Raw genomic sequence first — 24,463 nt, forward strand, 5'->3', positions numbered from 1 at the left:
ATGAGCAACATATATATAAAATATATTCTTAAGGCTGATATTTCCCAATTATGTGAAATATACTTAGAAAAAAAGGCTTTTTACTGGAGCTATGTAAATAAAATTAGGAGAAAAGCAAAAACGGCGGGGGGGGGAATTTATTATACTCGACATTTGACTTTTTGTACTTTGATGATACCATTTATTATAAGCCTTTAGTTTAGTGACCAAGACACAATAAATGGACTGGTTGAGACTTACAATAATTACATGTCCATCAAAGATTGACTTTAAAGTATCTGTAGGCAAGAAAACTTCCAAGTAGCAGGGGAGGAGGGAATGTCACTAAGAAGAAAGCTGTTGAAAACATGCAAGTAGGCTTCTGAATTAGAAATTTTGAGTCAGACTAGCAGGGCCCACAGGGAAGGAGGATTATAAAAGAAACATCATGCTTTACCACACCAAAAATGAGGAGTGACAATGAACAGCCTGTGTTATTGAGTTTCCAGGAGCGGTCCATTAATTAAGCCAAATGAGCTATTTCCATAACAAATGTTGACTTAAGAGAAATTGGACTTACAAGAATGTCATTTTTTTAAATTGTCAGATTCTAGGGAATTCTTAGAATTAAAGGAAAAATATGACACTTCCTGGATTTACTTTTAGAGTCTCTCTTGCCACTTTTCTGAAAAAAGATGATAAATTAGGAACTTCATCAAAATTTGGTTTCATTACAGTTAAAGTTTGGTTCATGTTAGAAATCTGAATACTGACCTTCTTCAGTAGTACGAACTGTTCTAGATTCACTATCCATTCCCTGGAACTCATTAAAATAAGGTCGGACTTTAATTTCGTAAGTCACCCCCTTTTTCAGATTGACTAAAACAGCACTTCGCTCAGTTGGGACTTTGGCATCTAAATTCTGCCATGTTGAGGCAACCTGCAGTCCTGAAGTCTGACGATACATCACTCGGTAGCCTTGAATAAATTGGGGCTGGCGATCAACCTGGAAAACAGCAAAAAGCTTTTGAAACCAAAATGGAAGTATGTTAGACTTCACAGAGGACCCATCCTCATTTCTCTGGCCTCTATTTCAGTCTTCATCAACTGTCATGTGAGTAATGCCATGGCATTCTAATCCACCTCATCGATTCTAATATCCTCTTCCAATTCTGAGTTCACATTGCACTTAAGTTAGTATTTCCAAAATGAAGAGTGAACAACTCTTTAAAGTATGTTTAAAATACTTTATAGTATCTAAGATATTACTTAAATCATTTCAAATTCCTTGGTATGCACAAAGGCCTGTCAAGGTGAAGACTTGCTAATTTTTCTAACTTTATTTCTCATAGGTTTGTCCTTTTCCTGTATTTAACAGTTCCAGTTTGTATGGTTTGATATGTAATGTGCATATGTCACAGGAATTTCCATTCTAATTCATTGTCTATTTATTAATACCTTCACTCACTCAAAACATGTTTTTGAGATCCTACTAATAGGTACCAGAAATTCTGCTAAACTTGTGGGATAAAGTTGGAGAATTAAAGCAGAGAGTCAGACCAGGCCTGCCCTTGTTTTGTTTCAAATTCAGGTGGAAGGTGGACATTATCTATTAATCACCCAAACAATGATCAAGTTATATTCATAACAAATAAACAAAAACAGATGTTATGAATTAAATGTACAAGGAACAAAGAAAGCTGGGGTGTAGAGGAAATGGATTCAATTAGGTTTAGGAGATGAAGTTTCTCTGAAGATGAAGAAGTACTGAAATCTGCAAGGACAGTAGGATTTATCCAGAGGAAAAGCAGGAACAGCATGTATAAAATTCCTATGGCAGGAAGCAGCCTATGAGAGATATCAAAAGTTGAGCTAGTAACTACTTTAAATGCAGACGAAAATCTTATGCACATTAACACATATTAAATGAAAGATGTTTATTAATTTTACAACTTCTGGCCCCCTTCAATTGTCCCACTATGGGCACAATTTGACAACTTTCTTGATCTTTTCATTTATTTAAAATACAAAAGATAAGTAGTTGTTTTTAACAAAAATATGAGATTTTGAAACTGAAACCCATATGAAATTGATATGAAAAAGTGTTTACATATAACAATTTACATGAAAATTGAATACAGAGAAATGTAAGCTAAAAAAATGAAACATGTTCCTTTATACATTTACTAAAAAATTTTTATTGGAGATTTTCCATTGTTTCATTTTCAGGGAGAAGAGCACTTTTAGCTTTTTTGCACATTTTTAATATTTTGCCATCTTTCTAGACATGCTTGATTTAAATATAGCTATAAATTAATATTCAATATATTATATTTTAATAGCCATATTCTAAGAAGCCTTTAACTTAACATATTTCACTGTCAAATAAAGTGTAAGATTTAATGGAGAAGAGATGGAAGAACCTCACTTCAGGACAGTTGCAGAGAAAGAGAGTAATAAAGTGATGATAGAAATGGTATTTCAGCTGTTTAAAAATTGCTTTATCCAACTGTTAACACATTATAAGCAAAAGGTATTCTATTGTATATTAACTTATAACATTTCTCCTTTAGTTGCAGCATTTTTAATTGTTTTTAAGTGAAAGCAGAATATTTAAAAATAAAGAACTGCAATAAAAATACAGTGGAACAAAGGGACATTTTTCTATATTTCGAATGTCCAAACTGGAAAAATCCATGAAGTTGGTGAGCATGAACATATGTGTTCCTATGTGTAACTCTATAATATAATATATAGCTATGAAATCCAGTTTCACAGATGAGTCTCAACAAGTAAGAATTTCTTCACCCACCTGACAGCTTTCTAACCCTGAAAAAATTTCTGGAATTAGTGATACAGTTATATGAGGTTATGCCAAGAAAAAGTTAGCCCAGCTCAGACACCAAAGCTCATGATCTTAGAATCTTCACTCACAGCACCAGCTTGTGCTTGTACCAACAAACGTATATTTGAAAAGAAGTGTCTCTGACATTACAAAACAAGGCTAATAAAAAACAAGAAGTTAAATTTATGAGAGCCAAAGAGAGATGCTTTTCATCAAAACTGTCATTTTTCAAAAATTCCTTGCAGCATGTGTTAAAACAATATTAAGCTTGCATTTTATAAACTTCTCTGCATTCACTTTAAGTGAATTTATATACTGAAGGAAAGACATAACTCACAATAATAGCTTGTTAATACTGAAAGAAGCAAGCTGTGTTTTAAGGAAGAACATTAAGCAGCTGTTTCTAGATGAAGGGAGTCTGTAAATCAGGGTAAATTGGTTTTATCCATGTTTGGTTTTCATTAATTAAGTGTTTTAGGGACTTCATGAAGCTAATGTTTACTACACAGCATGGCCTTGCTCACTTCAGTGTACCCTACCTCCTTCCCCAGCATATTCTAATGGCCTACTTAGGAACTAAATAGTTGAACTTCATTTTGTGCAGTTGCAATACTGCAATTTGTTGTTGCAGGTGGAAGCTAAAATAAAAATGCTGACCATCACCTTTAAAAAAAAAGGTGGAATTTTTATTAGATATGTATTCTACACCACGGACTTTTGGAGCACATTTTTGACAGGGGGTCATTTTCAAGTTAAACCATCTGCTTGTCACTAGTTTTATTAACATTCTGGTTATAAGAAGGAGGATTTTCTTTTTCAGTTGATTATAATTAGAATCTGGCTGCAAATCCATGGGTTTATAGAATTCTTAAAATTGCTATTTTTCTGAAACATGAATAAAAAGAGTTGCCTTAAGGAAAAAAATGAAATGCTGAAGAGAGCTTTAGTCTTCCAGTCATAAGGTCTCATTTGAGTTACAGTTCAGCCTCTTAAACTTTTTGAGCCTCAGTTTACTTAATTTGCTCAAGTAACACCCATATTACAACAGTGCAGAAACAATTAAATGACTTATATTAACTAAGCACTTTCTGAATTTTAGAGATGCAAGATGATAAGGCATCATTAAGTAAGGGACATCCTATAAAAAGGGCAACCATATGTGGTCTTTAATTCAGCACTTTTATTAAGATATTTAAGTGAGATGCTTAATACCTGTCTTTTCAATCAAAGAGAAGTTTCATTTAAACTGAAAATTCAAGTGAGTTTTCTTTGGAGGGCTCAGCCTGCTAAGTGACTGATCTGGATTCAGCTGAGTTCTAAAGTTCTAGTTTGTCAATTCACTTTTTCAATGCCAGTGGCTGTGACATTTAAGGGAAGAAAGGGTCTGGGATTTTTTTTGTGCTTTAACAAAACAAAAAGTATACACAAAAAAAACTACAATTATCATTTTAAAATAGATTTATTTCATTTGTTTATCATTTTTGCCTATGCTCATTAAAAGAGCACTCATTTTTAGAAAGTAGCCTTTGCTTACTATTAATTCTTCAAGATTAACCTTGGGACAGGTGGGTGGTTTTTCCAGTACAAATGTCCTATGTGTTTGGTAATTGAATCCTGCCATCTATTGGTAAAACACCTTCGCTGGCCCCAAACCTAAAGACATGGGCTGGGGAGAATATTTCTCTTCTAAACCCCAACAAATCTGCAACTCAAATATGAACAATGTGATAATTTAAAAAACATATATATTTCTCAAGTTGATGAAGGGAGTCTGTAAATCAGGGTAAATTGGTTTTATCCATGTTTGGTTTTCATTAATTAAGTGTTTTAGGGACTTCATGAAGCTAATGTTTACTACACAGCATGGCCTTGCTCACTTCAGTGTACCCTACCTCCTTCCCCAGCATATTCTAATGGCCTACTATGACACGGAAATAAGATTCTTGGTTATGATTTTGACCCCACCTCCAGTCTGACTTTATTTCACTAAATTTACCTCTCAAGTACATGCTTATTTCATGTGTAACTACTAATTCATAGGAAACAATACCCCATGATATAATTGAACACTTTCTTCTTAAAATAAGAATAAAAATGTTATGATTGAGTTGATCATTTAATGATCAGTTATTGAAAGGGCATTTCATAACAGCTGCTCTGCTCTGAAAAAACAAAAATGAAATACAGAGACTCCAGACCCACAAAAGTCAAGTTCAGAAGCAAGAGTGATATGCAAATTAGTAATGACAAGCTTCTTGGGATACAGAGATGAATATGACAGGGCCCCTCTCCTGGAAGAACTCCCAGACTACTGACTTGCAATTTTGATCTAATTTGATTTATTCTTTTAAACTCAGTGACTTTTCAAGTGATTAACTTCACAAACATAATGACTTTGATTCTTGCCCAAATAATTCCCACATTTAGAAACTTCCCACAAAGTAATTCCCTTTAAAACTCCCAACAGAGCAGACTTTTTCAATTGAGAATGAGGAAAAAATCTATCATTAAAAGTGCAACTATTTCCTTGGCTTTGTTAGCTTTGCATCTAGTAGGAGTTACATAAGGATAGGAGAGGCACGGCAGATAATACCCCTACTGTGTGACTCGAAAAATGCTGAGGTCATTATGTTTCCTTCATGGGGACAGAAGAATAGAAACCATTATATGCAGAGAACAGGATGAGTCTATGTGAAATTACATTAAAAATGGAATTAGAAACAATGTAATCCTAAATAATACTCTTAAAATATTATAAACTTAGTCTTATTTTTTATTAAAGTATTACCCAATTTTGTACTCATAGACCAAAAATTTGACTGACCAGTTTAAGAAGTAACAAAATACCCTGTCCAGGATGATATGTTAAAATTCCACCATTCCTTCTGAATAAATATTTGTTACAGTGTATCTTTAAAGTGAAAAACACAAAAAGCAGATTTAAAATAAGAGAGTTCTAATTCTATCTGTACCTATGAATAGACATGGGATATTTTGACTTAGAGTCATTCTCCTATTGCAATAACAACCTAAATTCAGAAGACAGAACACATCAAGTTTATATTGCAATCAATCTATTTTTAATCGATTTACTCTTTTATGTGTAGAATATTTTTCTTTGTTGCTGTTGATTATACCTTGATTTTAAATGGTGAGAACTTTTATTAGTATTGTTTGGTTTATTTACTTTTTCCTTTTTTGGTTTGTTTTCTTAAAGGAATAAAGAAGACAACCATTAACATAGCCTGTGTAAACTTACCGTCCATGTGACTTGAACAGTGGTGGGAGTCAGAACAACTGGAATATGAAGACGAACAATGACATCTCCTAGTTCTTTCTGTACTTGTCTGTGGTCCACTCCTTGGGCTGGTGGGCTGATATCTAGGGGTAGATAACCATTCCCTAATTTTGAACATGGTAAAATTCCCATGCATATTATTTAAGCCAATATTTTGGCATTAGAAATAATTACAAGGGAAAAGATAAAAACTCTGTGTGACAAAAAAATCATTAGAGCATATTTATATACATACTACTGTGTTAGAACATAATTTGAGAGATGAGATTTATATCACTGAAATTATATTAATAAAAGAGTGTTTGACGTTTCTTATCCCTATTCCAACAGATTGTTGAGGAAGATCTATTATTTACTTATTAAATAAAAAAGTATAGGCTGCCAAACTTTCCCTAGAAACATAAGTTTTATCTAATGTTGTCCTATGGAGGGACTTTCCCAAGTAGTTAATGATTCCATATCTGAAAACTGCTGTTTAGGAATTTGCTTAATCCCTTGTCCCAATTAGTGGATTGTGTGTCTTTACGCCTTGACCTATTTTGGTCTGGGAGCATGGAAGGGAAAGCAGGCGGCGAGGCCTGGGGAAGTGAATTATGTTGCTAAAAGTAAACAAACTAAGGGAAAGAAGGGACAAAGCTCCTCAAAATTTACAAAGATATTTGTGACTGAAAAACTTACAATACTGAAGAAATGTTCTAAAGTAATAACTTTTGAGCAATATTCCAGTGATATGACAAAAGGTAATGCCCTTGCTTTTTTGGAAGTGATAGGTGGAGAGGTGAGGGAGAATCAAGGTATTTGTATTGGTACGTGCTCAGCCACATCGCTGTGCCCCCTTACTTGCCATTCTCCTATATACTACTGTCTTGTCACACACAATGGCTTATAATCTATGTGACCAGAAAGTAAAACAAATACATTATAGACATCCAAGCGCATCAAATTGATATCAAATGTAACACATACTCAAATCAACATCTTTAACTGGTACACTGCAAGGGTAAATTGAATTTTTTTCTTCCAACTACCTAATTTAAGGAAGGAAGTCCAATTTAAAATGATTTATTTTCTTAATCTTGTTTGCTCCTATTTTCTCAGGCCACAACGCAATACTCTTGCAAAAATATTTTTAACTGGGTATCTCAGCCAAAACTTAAATTGGGTACACTAACATAAATTGGGACATAAATAATTGGGAACTACACGTTGGTGATTTCTTTTTCCAGTTTGACTTTTTTTCATCCTTAACATAAACAGCAAAGCAAATTTTACTTGATTTAGAAAATAAAAAAATTATTATGTGAATAATATTACTCTTTGCTGATGTACCTCTGTGGTCTGTCTATTGGGATGTTGACACTACTAGTATTTGCTGCCTGACTAAAGTAAAAGATTTCTAAATTCTATATTTAATATCTTTGAAAAATAAGAGCTCCCACAGGAAGATGTTTTTTGAAAAGAAATGCTTTGCTGCTGAAAGTGTGGTCAAAAATGATTCTGACATTCAGACACAAAACATGAATTTTCCTATTAAATATCTGTTAAGAGAACATAAGTCTTTTGCTCTATATAGTCTCTCAACTGGAACAGGCCAGATCACAAACAACTTTTCATTAATCTTTTTTGACCTTTTCACTGAGAAGTTATTTTTTGAGTCAAGATTTAGTGACTGGCTCAGTTATTGAAATGATCAAGAAGGTCTGCCAGATTTAATCACACCAGCCGTCTTCCCCATTTGATTATCTCCCCACCCTCCATTCAGCTACACACAAAAACTATTTCTATCTATACAGGTAAAAATGACCTAGGTACTATAATTTTTTGGCTTAAAACCATACACCTCTTCTTTTTCCAGCTCAATAGTTTAATTTACTCATTAAATTCAGACACACTAAAAACAACTGGATCCAAGCAGGGTAAAATATAACCACTTTGAGATCTTCAAATTCCTTGTACTTTTTGTTTCTCTTGAGACAAGTTCTTTACCTACAGGCCCTTTATCATTATGGAGAATTAATCACAGTACTGCTTAGAGAACAATGGAACAGCGGCATTCTCTCCTCCCTTGACTGTCATCATGTCAGCAACAGTGCAAAGTCACGTGGTAACTTTATTTCATTTGATTCTTTTAAGGCACCCTTCTCTGTTATAATAGCATGCTAGTTACTATCACTGAACTACATTGTAATTATAATAATATTTTTGTGGCTGCATGGTGCTTTTCATAGCATGAAAATACACTTTGAATTATATCTCCTTCAAAGCCTCTTACAAACAAGAAATAATTAACCCTTTCTGAAAACCCTGTGGGAAATCCGTTGTAACAAATAATTAAGTCACCACTTCCATTTTATTGATTCCCTCATCTGCTAGTAAGAAGGACAATTGTAATGCTGGAGAGATAGGCCATTAAAAATGAGATGACGGATCTTCCATTTTTATCTTATAATATTCTGGGTGGGTTTTTTTTTGTTAGCCTAAAGAATTGGATACTTCAAAAAGAAAACAATTTACTGCTTTCTGAAACCAACTGGTCCTTTGACATCTGGCTTCAGAAAATTCACTGGAGGGCCCCTTAATACAGACTGCTGGCCCCATCTCAGAGTGTCCGAGTTGAGGCCTGAGAATCTGCATTTCTATCATGATCACAAGGTGATACAGAAGCTGCTTCTGTAGGAATTACACTTGGACACCCCCTGCACTTTAGAAAGAGAGTTCCTGAAAACAGGATGTAACATTAATATCCCAATTGGGGCATCTTATTCTTCATCTTATTAAAGACAACTTTTTGCTACTCTATTATTTATTTAAAAGAAGGAGAAATATTTCTCCTCCTTTTGAAATATAGCAAAGCCCTAACTTGGTTAATTTTCTCTTCTTATATGAATATACTCAATTATCTTGTTTACTTTTCACTAAACTGACCCTGACAGCTGCAGGAAGAAGACACACTCACCAAGGTGAACACCAAGTTTCCTGCTCTTTCACTGGACCAGGTCTAGTGAATTTTATAACAAGAAATGCAGACACATTTATCATTGCTCATATAATCCCTTTGTTCTTAAGGATCTGTTTAAAATGTCCTTCTAGAGCCAGTCATATTTACAACCACTGAAATTACCTTGTGTGCGCACAGGATCTGACACAGGGCTTGGGTCACTGAGACCTTGGGGGTTGATAGCTCTGACAGTGAATAAATAGATTGTATTGGGCCGCAGTCCTCTCACTGTATAGAGGGTGGTCTTTACGTGGTTTGCCACTGTCTGCCAGCTATTGCTCACCGATTGGCTGAAACATGAACAGAACTTCCATTTAAAGAACAGTCATAAAGGTATTGGAAACGGAGTTGGGTATCAATGACAAAGGTTAATGGCTGAAAATTAAACACACACACACACACACAACACTTGAAGTGTTCAGCCCAATAAATGAAACATTTGGATGATTTCAGTTTATTCAACAACAAAGCCGAGCCCACCTAACGAAGTGCCATGCACAACAAAATTAAACTCAGCCCAGAAGATGTGACAGCCCTTTGCTAATGCACAGCAGCCCACTAAATGAATACCTGTAGAAAGAACAGAGGCCAAGATCACAACATCAAGTTTATACAATAAATATGGTCCTCGTAAATGTATATATATATATACCTTGAAAAGAATTAACCTGTAGAAAGAATAAATGGGCTACAGAGTAAATTATGCCAATACATTTTCCTGTTACAAGTTGTGTTTTCTTTTGCATCAATTCCACATGCAATATTATAATAGAGCCTTCTAAAACTACATATCTGTAAAAGAAGAAAGGAAGCATGTAATGAATATTTTCCCTTGGTCACATTTTTAATAAAATTGCACATTACACAGTATTGTGATTTCTCATCTTGGAATGGTGAAATATCTCTGAATCTGTAGGTATGGACCCCTTTGCAGTCAACTACAGATGGGATGCTTGCTTAGAGTACTTTGTCTAAGGTGAAGTGCTTCTCTTGTTCAGAATGAAAGAAACTGTGATCTTCAGTACTGTGCATTCATTTTTAGTTCTTATTCATCAAAACATGAAAATTACACAAAAACAGTATTTTGAAATTTGAAAATCATATACTATTATCTGAAATAAATTAGGAAAGCCTAAAATGAAAGTAATGATTCATCCTAATGCTTAAAAAGGACAGTGGTCATCACTATCTTTATAATGACAAATAGAAGCACATTGAAAATGAATATGAAGCTACATTTTCCCATTCATGTATTTTATAAAAATCTCATCAGACAATTTCATAATGACATTTGCTAATTTATAGTCCATGTTCTTATATTGATGTCCTTTATTTCACTTAACGATTGTGCATATCTTTTCCTTTCTGTAGCCAGAAGTGCATGGAATCAATTTCTTAATTGTACTTTTAATTTTCTCTTATGCATAGCCTATAGAAGTATTCAAATATGTAGCCCAGAAATATTGGAATTCTTCTAAGTTCTGTCCTAATTATTAGGAAGCAAATTTCCAGGTTTCTGTGCCTTAGTAAATGCTGCATAACTTAAAAAGTGCTTGTGCCTAATTAAGTTATTTTCTGCCTAGTTCTAATGCCAAAATGTTCATCTTAAATCCTTACAAGGTCATATTAAAAAAGGAGCTAAGTGATGATGTCATAAACTAGATCCCCATAGACTTAGGCATAGATAATGCATATTTAATCTTAGAATTAAGGTATAAATGGGAAAAAATAAACTAGAATCTATTCTTCAATAAAATTAGATACAGAAGATAACTTCTTAGAGTGCTCTGACTAAATATATCCTGAAAATAAAACAGCAGGGTAGCTCACGTGAGCTTTTAGGTTGTAGGAGCTAAAGCAAAAACCCAACAGAGAAAAAAACAAACTGGTCCATACCTGAAAGCCTCAATGATATATGCACTTGTTGGAAGGGTTCCAGGGGTACCTGGTTGCCAGGACAAGGTAACACTGTTCTTAGTCACATCAGTGACCTGAGGTTTGGATGGTGGCCCTGGCAGATCATTTAAATCATAATTTTTACTGATTGTTGCTCCAGATTCTATAGAGGACAAACAGAAAAAGCTTCATTCCTGATTGCATCAACTAACAACAATGCTTAAAAGAAGGAAAATAATCTACTGAGGAAGTTAACCTATACAATGAACAATTTATCCTCATGAATCAAAAGTCCACAAGTAAATATTTGCTTCTTTTTACATGGTAGTAAATATTTACTTTCACACAGGATCATTGGAATTGCTTGCTCTTTAGATAGAAAAAGCAAAATAAGGTTATCAAGGACAAATGTATTAAACTGCATATTTGCAATGCTATGTGCCAAGTGGTTCAGGAATTAAAAAGTGGCATAAGCTGTATATTCAATGACTCTAAAACTTTGATCCTTTCTTCACTTGTTATTTGTTGATGAGTTAAATCACTAAAATGGGCTCAAGATTTCTTCTGTTAATAAAATTCACAAAGAACTCACCTGTCACCTCCAGTACAGCACTCCAGGATGTTTCCCCACTTGAACTTGTAGCCACACAGGTGTAAGTGCCAGTATCAGAAATCTGTGCATGAGGAAGGGAGAAAATTCAATTGTTGCATTTTATTTGTAGAATAATTAATCTCAACAAAGCAATATTTAACTTCTTAAAATGCGATGTATCTTCTGGCTGTCCAAATTATACATTAGAGTCAATCATATGTGCACGTTAAATATTAAACTCAGGTAATGCTTTTTTATTTGTAATAGTGATTCAAAGATTTCTACATTGTATTTCTACAATGAAATGGTATTTGTCTGGTAAACTCTACTTGTCTTTCTTGCCTTTACAGTAATACTCTTACCTTTTAACTCCTGTTTACGTTGGGGCTTCACTGTGTCAGAGCTAGATATGGACAGAATTTTTCAGAATCCTACAAATACTCAAATCAGTAATGCAAAGCTGTCCACTCCATCTCCAATAAAACTATATTTGAATGGATAAAATGTACCCAGGAGTAAATAGCACTCTTCCTTTTTAGTGCTAAGCAGGTTAGTTCGCTAACAAGAGGGCTGACCCTTTTTTTTAAAAGACGGAAGAAAGTGAAGAAGGGAATTAAAAACAACAAAAACCTAAAACTTTCCCCTAAAGAGATCAATGCTAATATTTAAATTGTATCCATGTAATGGAGAATGAAATACAGTTGTGTTGTCACAAGACAAACAAAGCATGCCCAAGGAATCCCTGCAATTTAGAGCTGAAAGGGACCACAGAAAAAAACCTAATACCAGACTTTTTTTAACACATACTTAAAAACTGCCATTTCATTGATCACTTAAAATGTTTTTATTTATAATAAATGAAAATTTATTTTATTTTGAAGAGTGCCAAAAGATTTTTAGAAATAGTTGATCATATAATCAAGAGTTTCCTTCCACAAATGTAAAGAGCATAAGATTCTGTGATTACACTTTGATAAAAGCTCCAAATCAATAAAGATGCAAGTCAAAAATTCTCCCTGAGGCTGAGCCCTGTGTGTGAAAATTACAATGTTTATTCATTCACCTTATTTTAGGGATGAAGAAAAAGGGAGACAGAGAAGAGAAACGGATGACCAAACTGACTAAGGCAAGTCAGGTGACGTAGCACTGAAATTCTGTGATGAACACAAGTCTGATTGTTGAGGAGATATGGGTTCATAGAATATAGTATCTGCTGGGTTCAAAATGTAAGTGTATTGATGACTCAACCTTCCACAATCGATTCTCAGGTAAATCATCAGTACACAGAAGTTACTGCTGTTGCACCATTTTAACTGATTGTAAATGTCATTATGTATTTTAACTTAAGTTTCAAACTGCTGTGGCACATCGTTCTTTGCCATAGTCTCCATACAATCACCTTCTATTACACAGAGGGATGATGGGGGATAGCCATTGTAGAAAGAGACATTCTTTCAAATGTGCCTGTGCAGCATTACAGTCATTAAAAATCTTTGCATTTAAGAAGCATCACTCACAAACTAAATATAATGAGCCGAGGTTGGATTTTAATGGGATGTTCATTTGAATATGGTCTGTGAAAGAGCAAAGAATTTGCATTTTATTATAGCTGTTGAACTAAAATGTAGCACTTGTTATTATGTGCAAATGCTAGAAGAAGAGTACGTAGGTAATGCTTCTTAACTGCAACTCCATGTCATTGTGTGGAGATACAAGTCTGACATTAGCTGTGGTAGGTATGTTTTAATGAGTATTGGAATATTCTACATCTCAAAAGATACAGATTCAGCTACCAATTAGCTGGACTATGAGAACACAGTTGTTCATCATGCTTTATTCCCCCTCCTTGTGTTAAGTCCTGAAAAAGAAATTGTAAGACAGAAAGGGATACGACCTATTACGGAAACCCCCTCTTGAGTGTACAAGTGAAGTACTATTTAACACATTTTTACCTCCCTTTACAGACAGTCATTTTACAGAGAAGGAACATTTTCATTTTGGAGTTTATCAAAGCAACATCAAAAGCCCAAATATCATTGCTAAAATACACTCTTACATCACCATCATCATCACTGCTTCATTTTTACTTCTTTAAATAATGTCTTTCTGGTCATGAGTGCTTCACAGTTCTTCCATCTTTCTTTCATCCTTAACCGAAGTGTTTTAAAGAGAGATTAATGTCCTGACACACTTCATTGCCTACTTTTCTCCTTGTATAGTTTGCTGCAGTCAGGCCTCCCAGCAGTTTACATCTCAGAGAGTCTGGTCAGAAGCCTCTCCAAGGCCTCAAAGTTTGTTGAGCATCAAGCACACATCTTTAATTGCTTCTCTCAGTACTAGCAGGGATCTTAACTATTCAAGCACACCTTTTAACTCAGCAGTACAGTAAAAATGCATTAACCCCCATGGCCCAAATCTGTCTTTAGCCCAAAGACAGCCTAAAGTATTTACTCAAGAAGACTGGCATTAATGTTTTAATAATTCACATTTAGTTCAAAAAGGGTTAACAATTAATTTATAACCAATAAAACGACAGGCTAAAATCTTTATAAGTTTATTTTTATTTTAACTGAATGTGACAGCACTTTTTCTACTTAGAGCGATAATTAATTCCCACGTTTCAAAGTTAAGATGAAAAAATGATTTATATATATATATATATTAATTATATTAACAAATTAAAGATTTGTGATTGTGTGTGTGCATGTACTATGAAAATAATCATTCTTTTTTGCATATGTATTTGTATGATACACTGATAAATACAAGATAAACATGATTGTAAATATTTTTAACAGAAGAATACCCCACATTGTGACCATTTGAATATACCTGTAAAATATTTATCTTCCTCCCCTGTCTTCTGAGTGGGATAATCCTATAACAACATTATTTTGTTTTTTGTTTTCTTTCTTCATCTAGGTTCTCAACTTCTACCTTGATACCAGATCCTAATGACTGGTCTTTCATGCAATCATTTCAATCCACTTTTCTTCATGCGTGATTATATCAACCATCTTAATGATGATACTCATTCCCAATGTGGTGACTATTCTAACATACTCTTCAGCTTTAGCATAGTGCTTGCTGCATGGAGAGCAGGTTCTCTGTATTTGGTTGAATGAATTGAATTTACTTGTGGAGGGCTGGTGGCCCCCATGATAACATCTTTCTGGTATTCACACCTTGTGTCATCTATCCCTTCACCTTGAGGGACATGTGTGTGGGACTTATTGACTTGTTTCTGGCCAACAGAATATGGCAAGAGTGAAAGGATGTCACATTTATGATTATGTTACTTAGAATTATAATGCCTGTTTTGCTAAGAGACTCTCTTCCTTATTGACTTTGAGGAAGCAAGCAGTTGTATTGGGAATACCATTATGTCAAGGAACTAAAGGTGGCCCTCAGTCAACTGTAGGCAAGAAGCTGGGATCATCACTCTGATGGCCATGAGACACCAAATGTTGTTAACAGTCATTACTTGGAAGCACATCTGTTGCCACTGAATCTTCACATGGGACTATAAGCCTGACACCTGATTGTAGTTTTGTAAGATCCTGAAACAGAAAACCCAGCTAAGTTATGCCCTGGCTCCTACCCCACAGAAACAGTAAGATAATAAATGTGTGCTGCTTTAAGCCTCTACTAAGGGTTTACTAATATCGTTAAGTAGCAGTAGAGAGCTAATGCAACATTCAGAAGTGGACATTTACTTTGAATTGCTCCTGAAGCAAGTCTAACTCGTTAAATTGACAGGAATGGTCAGTCTCTACCACATCATCTTCTATGAAAAGACAAGGAATGGCTTGTTCTTACTCACAAGTTCAAAGCTAAACTCCACAGCAACTTACCTTAAAAATGTAAGATTTTCCACCAGCTAGCCAAACCTGCCTCTTACATACTGAGTCTCATCTCTTTATTTTTTTTCCATGTAATAGCTTGGCCTAGCCAACTTTTCCACATTTCTTTACAAACTCTCTTTGTTCATGAGAATAAATTGGAAGCATTTGTCACTTTTGAAATATTTTAAATATACTATTACTATCATTAACTTTATGATTTTTAGTACCGTGATTGCATATGTACGCATTGGGATCAAGGACTAAAAAGTTTCTAGGGCTGTTATAAATATATGATTAACATAAGGACAATGACTTCCCTTGAATTTCAATTCATCACTTGTAAAATAAGAAATAACACTATAATGTAGAGCGATTATGCTGGGATGGAAGATTTTAAGTTTACTACACAGTTTTTCCCTAGGGCAGCACATATGTTGAGATGATTCAAGTACAAGTTGAACATTACTTACCCGTAAATTTTTAATCTGCAGTGTCCCTTGTTCTTGTATACTTGCTCTTGGATCTCTTCCCAGAAAAGTAAATCCCTCCTTTAGCCAGCTAATTACAGGAAGAGGATCACCAGTAGCTTTACATTTCAGTAAAACTGTGCCATCTACTGCTAGTGTTTGGTTGGCTGGGCCTTGTAGGATTATGGGTGGAGGTCTATCTGTCAAAACTAAAGGGTAGAGATAGTTTCAGGATATTTTAATTTTTATGAAATTCACTAGGGTTGATATCTTGACATTGAAAAAAGGTTAAAGCCCCAAAGACATATATATTACTTATAACTTATTCTGCATATCCAATATCCAACATATATCTATCATCTATCTGTAATACACATATATCTAAATATTACGCTGAGGCAATACTATTGTTGGTAACTTACTCTGAGTTACCTATACTTAAGATGATATGGGACAAATTCTGATATTTTAGAAAGGCTTAGTATTATTGAAAGTCTCAATTGTATTAAAATAAAAATGACAATATGTTATGGCAGTCTTTCATAAAATTTTACTTTTTAAAATTTTAATTAAAAAAATGTTATCTCTTACTTGCATATTTAAGAAAGTCTGTGAAGTGCCATGGGGGTAGAATCAATTTTCACTTCTGCTTTTACTATAAATATGTGTGTAATACATAATTTTACCCTTCATAGCACTACTTGCATGACTACAATATTTTGATTATTGTTTAAGTATTACATATAATTCTTTATTTCTAAAATTATGATATTGTGCTTCAGATTTTAGTAAAATAATCTAGATCATGTGATTTAACTTGCCTTTAAAAATTAAGCAAACAGAAAGAATCAAGTTAGACTATATTTATGGTATGACAAAAACAGGGTTTCCTTATATAAAATCAGTTGTTTATATATATATTAATTCCTGTATTCACTTGAGTAAATTTCTAAGAATTTCATCAGCTTTTAGTTCAAAATGTTTTTGTCAAATATTATTTGTGCCTTCAAAAGTATTTCAGGATGATTTAGGAAGTGTATCAAAATGCATGGTATTATTTAAATGGATGATGAAAATATGGAGTCAATTAGATGCAAGCTTTCATCCACAGCTCATTAGAAGAACACCTCATAATGAAACTGACATGTCCAGATCCAAGGAAGACTTTAAGAGAAAGTCCTATAAACTTCAGCATTGATTTTGATAAATTATCCATAATATGCTTATATATATATAATATATGTGTGTGTGTATGAAAACATATATAAATATAAAATATCCAGAGGAAGAGAAAAAACATGGTAAATGCAACTGTGAAGAGAAATAATGTCTTTTTTAAGTTATATTTTATTGTAAAATACATAATCAAAAAATTCATTTTGTTCATTGATGCTCTAATCTCCTTTGTTCACCAGCTTTTATAAATGCCAGCTTACATGATTATCTAATTCCCAATCTATATGCATCATCTCCATTACTAGAACTCATGGTTTTTGGGGAAAAGCATTAAATTAAGCACCGCTTTTAAAGTCTGCCATGAGAAACCCAACCAATTTTAATTTAAAATAGAAGTTATGAAATAGGTCCACTGCATGTCAAGATAAGCAGACTTCCAAACAACCTAAACCGATTATATCAATATATGTATTAAAATGTATATGTGTTTACATGTATGTAAAAACCTTATTAAAAACCTAAGAAAAACAATACAATCTTGCTTGTGCATTGTTGACAAATGAAAATTTGAACTGTTCATTTCACTGATTTTCTTAATCAAATTAATTTTAGAAGATTCAAGGAATGTTAAAGTACAATATTATACCGATTCTGACATCTCTGGCAATAATTGTGGAAATAGATATTCAAACTGAAAGTTTCATGGGATTTCTTTTCTTTATGGGTCAAGGAATGGAAGACAAATTCACAAAACATTATGAAAAATTTTTATATTAAATGAGAAAAATGAATTTGCATTACCAGAGTTAGAAACTATAAAATTTTAAATCCTGCTTCTTTGTTGCAAATTAAATATATATATAATTTAGGTAACTTCTTATAATCTGTTTGCATTTTTATATCCCTGAAATTGTTAGATATAGTCAAAGGACATCTAATTAGTCTCTTTCTCTTTTACTAATCAAATGAGTAGCTCATAGTCTTATAAATAAATTTAATCAATAAAGTAATTGAAAATCTCCTGGCCAGAATGAATTTTCAGTTTCAAGAATGTTATATGTGAAAGATAACCACAGGTTTCCATGACACTAAGATCAAGGGTTAAATGAACATTTAGGGTTTCTAGTGATCTGAGAACAACTCCATGGTTTTCTAGAATTATACATAATAAATTCTCAATAAACCATTCATATAGCATCATGGTGTGACATTTATTGTCAATATAAACACATTTCTTCTCTCCAGTCCTTTTGGGATTCTATTGGCTGTACCCATATAATTTGCATTAAAATTTTCTAATTTTCTGAGATTAAAAAAAGCAGAAGGAAAGAATAAATGAACAGTGCCAATGATGTAATGAGAAGGTCTTTTAAAGAGATATTTAGAAACTCAAGTATATTGAAGCATCTTCATTCAATCAGTAAAATTATCACTCAGCAATATCTTTTATCACCATTAAAAATCTCATCTTAATTTAAAATGAACATGAACACTTGAGTAACAATATTTCCAAGAAAGGAGTCTTAAGTGCAAAATGCAGCAACAAACATGTTATAAATGCTTCACTTGCTTCTCTGAGCATGATATAGGTTTTCATTCTAAATGGAATGAAATGTATAATTTAAATTTATTATTAAATCAATTGTAAATTAAAAATTGCTAATTTATTATTCTTAACATTTATTATTAAATTGTTAATCAATCTGAAAATGCAAAACTGAATAAAAGCTGAAGTCATCAGCCAATGTGGCAAGTTAATATTCAGAGACAGAGTTATTTATAATAATTATAATAATAATAATGTGTGTGTGTGTGTGTGTGTGTGTGTGTGTGTGTGTGTGTGTGTGTATTTTGCATTGTATGTTTAGGTCTCAGAGTTAGAGCTCTTTAGTGTCAAAATCAATAATTTTGTAATTTTTTTCAATGTTTTTGCAAAAGGATCTTGACTTTGTGATTGCTTACTTAAGAAAAAAATCAATATAAGAATTAATATTAAAGCCAGTTGTAAAAAAATGTTCAGAGCCATCTCAGTCAATGGATTTAAATGTATCACTCTTAATTTTGAACTCAGAAACAAAGTTAGAATAACTAACATTTTATGAGATATCATCAACTAACATAAGTTCACAAAACAAATGTTTTCCTTGTAATTGCATCAGACATACTTCCAAGTATCCACCTACTTCATGAACCATGTCAGTCAGATAGTTATGTCTTCTAATTCAGCAATTTTGTTTTCTACAAATATGGTTTGCCTTTTCCATAACCACTTCTTTATTTAAAACATTTTAGTATCTTTTGTAAAAGGCTATATGTAGCTAGACTATGGTAGAGTTCTTCAGATTATGTATGGAATGTTTTATTCTTATGTACAGAATAAAACGTAAGTCTACGGCCAGAATATCTTATTTTCCAAATGTAAGTACCTGGACATTTTTGCTAATAGTAGAAAACAGAAGAACTTAAAAAAAGATGAATAACTATCTTCTTTTTATTTTAAAGAAATACAGTGGATTTAAGATCTTGTCCATATAAAGGAAGAATTTCTCTGCATTGCTGCTCTTGGACCTGACTTCTCCTTTCAGCTTTGTAGCAGTAAAAGTCTGAAGCATCAGCAGTTGCAGCCATTAATGACTCAATGTCCCTGCAGCCCAAGTTTATTCTATGTATTCCCGTTCCTGACATGGTGCCAAATCAGGCACTACCATGAACACACATTAAAAAATATTTTCTTTCTATTAATTTTAAATGACCATTTAAACATGTAAATTAGAATTGCATGAAAATGCATCCAATTTCACCAGCAGAGAAAGAAGAGAATCAGAGAGGTTGTAGACCACAAAGCTCTCTTTCTCAGAAGCCAGCATCTGTCAGAAAAAAACTCAAAAACTTCACAGATACAGGAGAGAAAGAGATAATCTTTAATTTAAGATATCAAATTGGGCTTAAATTATGCTCAGAAGTTCATGAAATATCTGTAAGTCCTACCTGTGAACTGTAACAAATAAACTCTTGGGAAAAAAAGCCAATTATGAAGAGCCCTCTGTCTTTTTCAATTCTCATTATGAATACAGGTGTTACAGTTAAGATCTGTAGTACTCATGTGCAAAGAAAATATAACAATTTTAGCATCCATCACTAGTTTGGAAGGCATTGAATTAACTTAACTTAGTGAATTTACAATTAAAAAAACCATAGCACGTTATAATGTGGTTAGCTAACTAAAAAACTCTTTTCCACTGATAATATAAAGACAGTATCTCTTCCTCTTCTAGTAAAATAAAATTCTGAATATCCCTAGAAGCAATCATCTCAGCGTATGATGAAATAAAAATATACAGATGACATTTTTCTACCCTGGGAATGTGATGTCATTTATTTAAACTAATGCATCACTCTATTTTTAAAAATGAAGTAGACTGGCTTTCATAGTCTTCTTTGGAAAAGTAAATGGTATTAAATCAGAGGGAATTAGAAACTAGCAAAAATGTATTTTACCTAGATTCAATCTTAGAAGATAAGCATTCATTTAAATGAATAAACTAACAAATTGGAAAATTTCATGTGGATCTTGAAATAAGAATCGTTATTTTCATAAGGCATATTTAATAATAATATCACACCATCAGTAACTTCCAGCTGAGCCTTTGCCAAAATGCTTCCTGCCACAGTTAGGGCCTGGCAGATATAGTAACCCGCATCCGAGCGCTGAATGTTGGTAATCGTGAGGTCTCCAGTTGGTGACACAGAGCATCTACTATTCGGCTGCTGAGGTTGGTTTGGAAAAAGCAAGTTCTGCAGAAGAAAACCAATTTCATCAGTATCCTTTCCGACTCCAAAGGAAAATTACATTAACAACAGCTATTACAATTATGATAATATAGTTGAAGAAGGAAAATACTTCCATCTTAAAAACACGGTGTGAAATGATTAAATGCTATACAGTGAGTTTCACTGGGAAATTTCTTCCATATCATGAGGAAAAAATATGCTCTTAAGAAGTCAGCATGATCTTGTTGAAGGAATAATTATCTAAAAACTCTATGTGAATCTTCACCATTTACTTTCTCCCTGAATTTCTATTAGTTACTTAATATCTTTGAAACATGGTTTCCTCATCTGTAAAATGGTTCTAGTAACACCTGACTCAACTTTTATGACCTTGTGAGAATTTGGAATGTGACACGAACATAGTTAATGGACTATGTATGTGTTCTATAAACTGCATATTATTAAAGAATGCAAAATGTACTTTCTGTTAATCATTTGAATACCTGATGTTATTAACTGAATTTCTCCTAAAGGTGTTCAAAACTGTGGGACAGACTGACACAGAAACAGCCAAATCTTCTTCTGTTGGAAGGTTTATGCAGATTGCAACAGCTTTGAAAGGAACTATGTATAAATATTACTATCTAAGCAAGATTAAGCCAATCACTAAAAAGAAAAATGAGGACAGGGAATAGTTTTGAATTGTGCATGTGATATTAAAGAATTCATAATATAATTTTTTAAAGAAAAATCATTTAGTTTAGTTCATCTCATATTAAATAGTTTAGTATATCTCATATTAAATACAAACAGTCTAATCACAAAACTTTGAAAGTTGTTATATGAAAGCAGTAATATTAACTTGGGTGACCTATGTTGCTTTACTGTTGTTTAATTAAGAAAAACATTTGGGTATAATAAATCATATTGAGATACTTTTCCACACTGGATTATAAATAAGGACATATCAATTTTTATGTTGTATTTGCTTACAAAAAAAGAACATTATAACCCTCTGGGATCTGTTTTTTGATATAGTAATTAATTTTCCAGGTTTGTAATTAAACAGTTTCAATACGTTACAATCAGGGGGTAATAACATTCAATTAAAGGCATAAGACACATTTTCACCTTAAAATGTTTTTACCCTTGAAGTAATACCAATGGAAGAGGATAAAATAGGGTATTAACACTTTTCAATTACGCTAAATGACTTTAATCCTGCGAATGATGTCCTACTTTAATTAGAAGCTCTTCTCTTTATTGCTACATGATGGATGTCCACTTTATTAGATTCAAGTGTGACACTATAAGCCCACTTTACATAAACATTACCATGTTATTAAATCCTTTCTAAAAGAACTGATGTTTGCTAGCATGTCAGGAATATAATTTCAAAATGCTGTTGCCCTCTTATAAAATTTGTACTACCAAATAAGGGGAGACATTTTCATGTATAGGAGACAATTTGAGAACAAGCTAATTCTCCTGTGGAATCTAAATATATTACTGAAATAAACCATCTAAAGAGAAGGGTCTAAATTTTAAAGCCACTTGAAAATGATATAGTAACTCAAAGTGTGCACTTTCCTGCAATTAGCCATTAGAATACTAATTTACATAGCACTAATACATCAGATGGGCTTAATTCTCTCTGGGATCTCTTTCTCTACAATGTAGTATCAGTCCACCTTCTAAATGATTCGTTGACATGGAAAATGGCATATGATTGAGGTTAACCCATCATCTTTATCCCCTGCTTGTATGACATAGGCAAAAAGAAAGTGGATTACAAGCAAACCCCAGGAATTCTACAGAGCTCTTGCCTTGAAGTGCCTGAGTATCCTATTAGTGCTAATTGGCATTATCAGCACATATTGAAGAATATGGACCATTAAGTCCAGGCTCTGAGCTCTTTACTGATGGATAGTCATAGATCACTGTAAAAATTGGATACTGGAGACAGTAAGATAAATTTATTTTTCTTTATATTCCAATTCATGATTTGAAAATTAACAATTTGTTCAAGCTCTATTTTGTTCTTATGCATAATCTCTCTCTCTCTTTTTCTAATGCAAGAGAGACAAGTGGAGGAAAGACAACCCGACCCTCAGATTACAATAAAATCAAATACATAACTGGAAATATTTTTTGAGAGATTAATATCACTGGAATTACATGCCATGCTGTCAAGTAATAGAAAAAGAAATACTTTAATGCTATTTCTTAATTACTCTTTAAAATAATCATTAAAACACAATGTAGTATATTTAAAAATCATGATTATTGGGCCTCAGGACCAATACACATTTTATGTAATAACTTTCAACAGCCCAAAGCTCTTTTAGGGCATGCCATTTACACACGATAGAGCTGTATCTCTACAAGACATATTATAATGCAGTTTGATTCAATATGTGCATTTAACATAAAAATTCACAATACTCAAAGTGCTTTACAACCTTGTATTTATATCATTTATAAATAAATAAATAAAATATTTGCATTATTATATTTATTATTAATAGCTTGGGAGAGTAACGTTCATGGACCCTGCAGCCCCTGGAGTGGGTAGAAGGAGAGAGCTGAAGACAAGAGGAAGAATCTTGCAGCGCCCCCAGGGCTCCTAGGGTTCACCCCCCTCAGTCTTCTCAGGTGCCCCTGTGGTCACAGAGAGGGCCTGACAGGAGAGATCAGAGCACAGAGGTGACCACAGTGGTACTGAGCCTCTCCTTCGTGCTGGGCCCTAGAGGCCAGGCAGACCTCAGGCCCTGGCAGCCTTGGCCTGAGCAGATGTATTAACTTACCACTTCAGCCAGAACACCGGGGGAGGCAGGTGCATTTTACATTTTCCCCATTTCAAATAAGATGTTAGAAACATCTTGTTTGATCTTCATTATGTGTAAAGCACTTTTACATATAAATTAGCCAATCATATAACTTTCCTATCTTCTTGAAGCAAAATGTATTATCTCCATATTTTAGATTAAGAAAATGAGTTTCAGTAAAGTCAAATAGTGCTATAAAAATTATATGCTCATAAGGAGGGAAAATGGCTTTTGAATTCTTTCCTCTTTCAGGGTCTGTGCACACATGTGTGCATGAGCACATGTGGTATAACTATGTCATGTTGCTCTGTGCTCCCTTTAAAGTTTGTGGTGTTTTCAACCAAAAGCAATTTTTAAGAGATGAATCAAGGAACTCTATGAATAGATAACTATTTTATAGTCACTATTTCATAAAAAATCTATTTAATAAAAAAAAAGGATGGGGATCAGGCCTGCAACAATTCTAAAGTGGGATAAGGCAGTGGCTGGCACTTTACTTTATCTTCACTGCCTTTACATCTCAAAAATCACAGGGGAACTGAATCATGCAAGGAGCGTTGAGGAAAGGAAGAAAGACAATTTCCCCATCTGTACTGAATCCTTAACACTGCTAGTTTGGGTGGTACAGGAATAAGTAGGAACCCACAACAATCACAGACGATGGCTCAGGGGAACTTCCTGATGCCTCTCCACCCAGATAATCATACATGAGTTCTGATCAATAGGTTCTCTCAATATAGTCTAAAACATTTCCCATCCCTGCAGAGT

General features: G+C 33.5%; 1 protein-coding gene across 11 annotated transcripts in view; it reads right to left on the reverse strand.

The window, feature by feature from the left end:
* Positions 1–24,463, reverse strand: part of ROBO2 (roundabout guidance receptor 2) — a 1,411,015-nt gene that overhangs the window by 85,382 nt on the left and 1,301,170 nt on the right. For all 11 annotated transcript variants that reach the window (XM_073231817.1, XM_073231816.1, XM_073231815.1 and 8 more), the window contains 7 exons: positions 20,720–20,891; positions 15,924–16,129; positions 11,609–11,690; positions 11,017–11,179; positions 9,244–9,410; positions 6,084–6,205; positions 754–985 (listed from right to left, as the gene is read on the reverse strand). In XM_073231817.1, coding sequence (XP_073087918.1) covers positions 754–985; positions 6,084–6,205; positions 9,244–9,410; positions 11,017–11,179; positions 11,609–11,690; positions 15,924–16,129; positions 20,720–20,891 — 1,144 coding nt within the window. The remainder of the gene's footprint in view (positions 1–753; positions 986–6,083; positions 6,206–9,243; positions 9,411–11,016; positions 11,180–11,608; positions 11,691–15,923; positions 16,130–20,719; positions 20,892–24,463) is intronic.

The sequence above is a fragment of the Manis javanica genome, chromosome 3 (genome assembly GCF_040802235.1).
Source record: "Manis javanica isolate MJ-LG chromosome 3, MJ_LKY, whole genome shotgun sequence".
Lineage (NCBI taxonomy): Eukaryota > Metazoa > Chordata > Mammalia > Pholidota > Manidae > Manis > Manis javanica.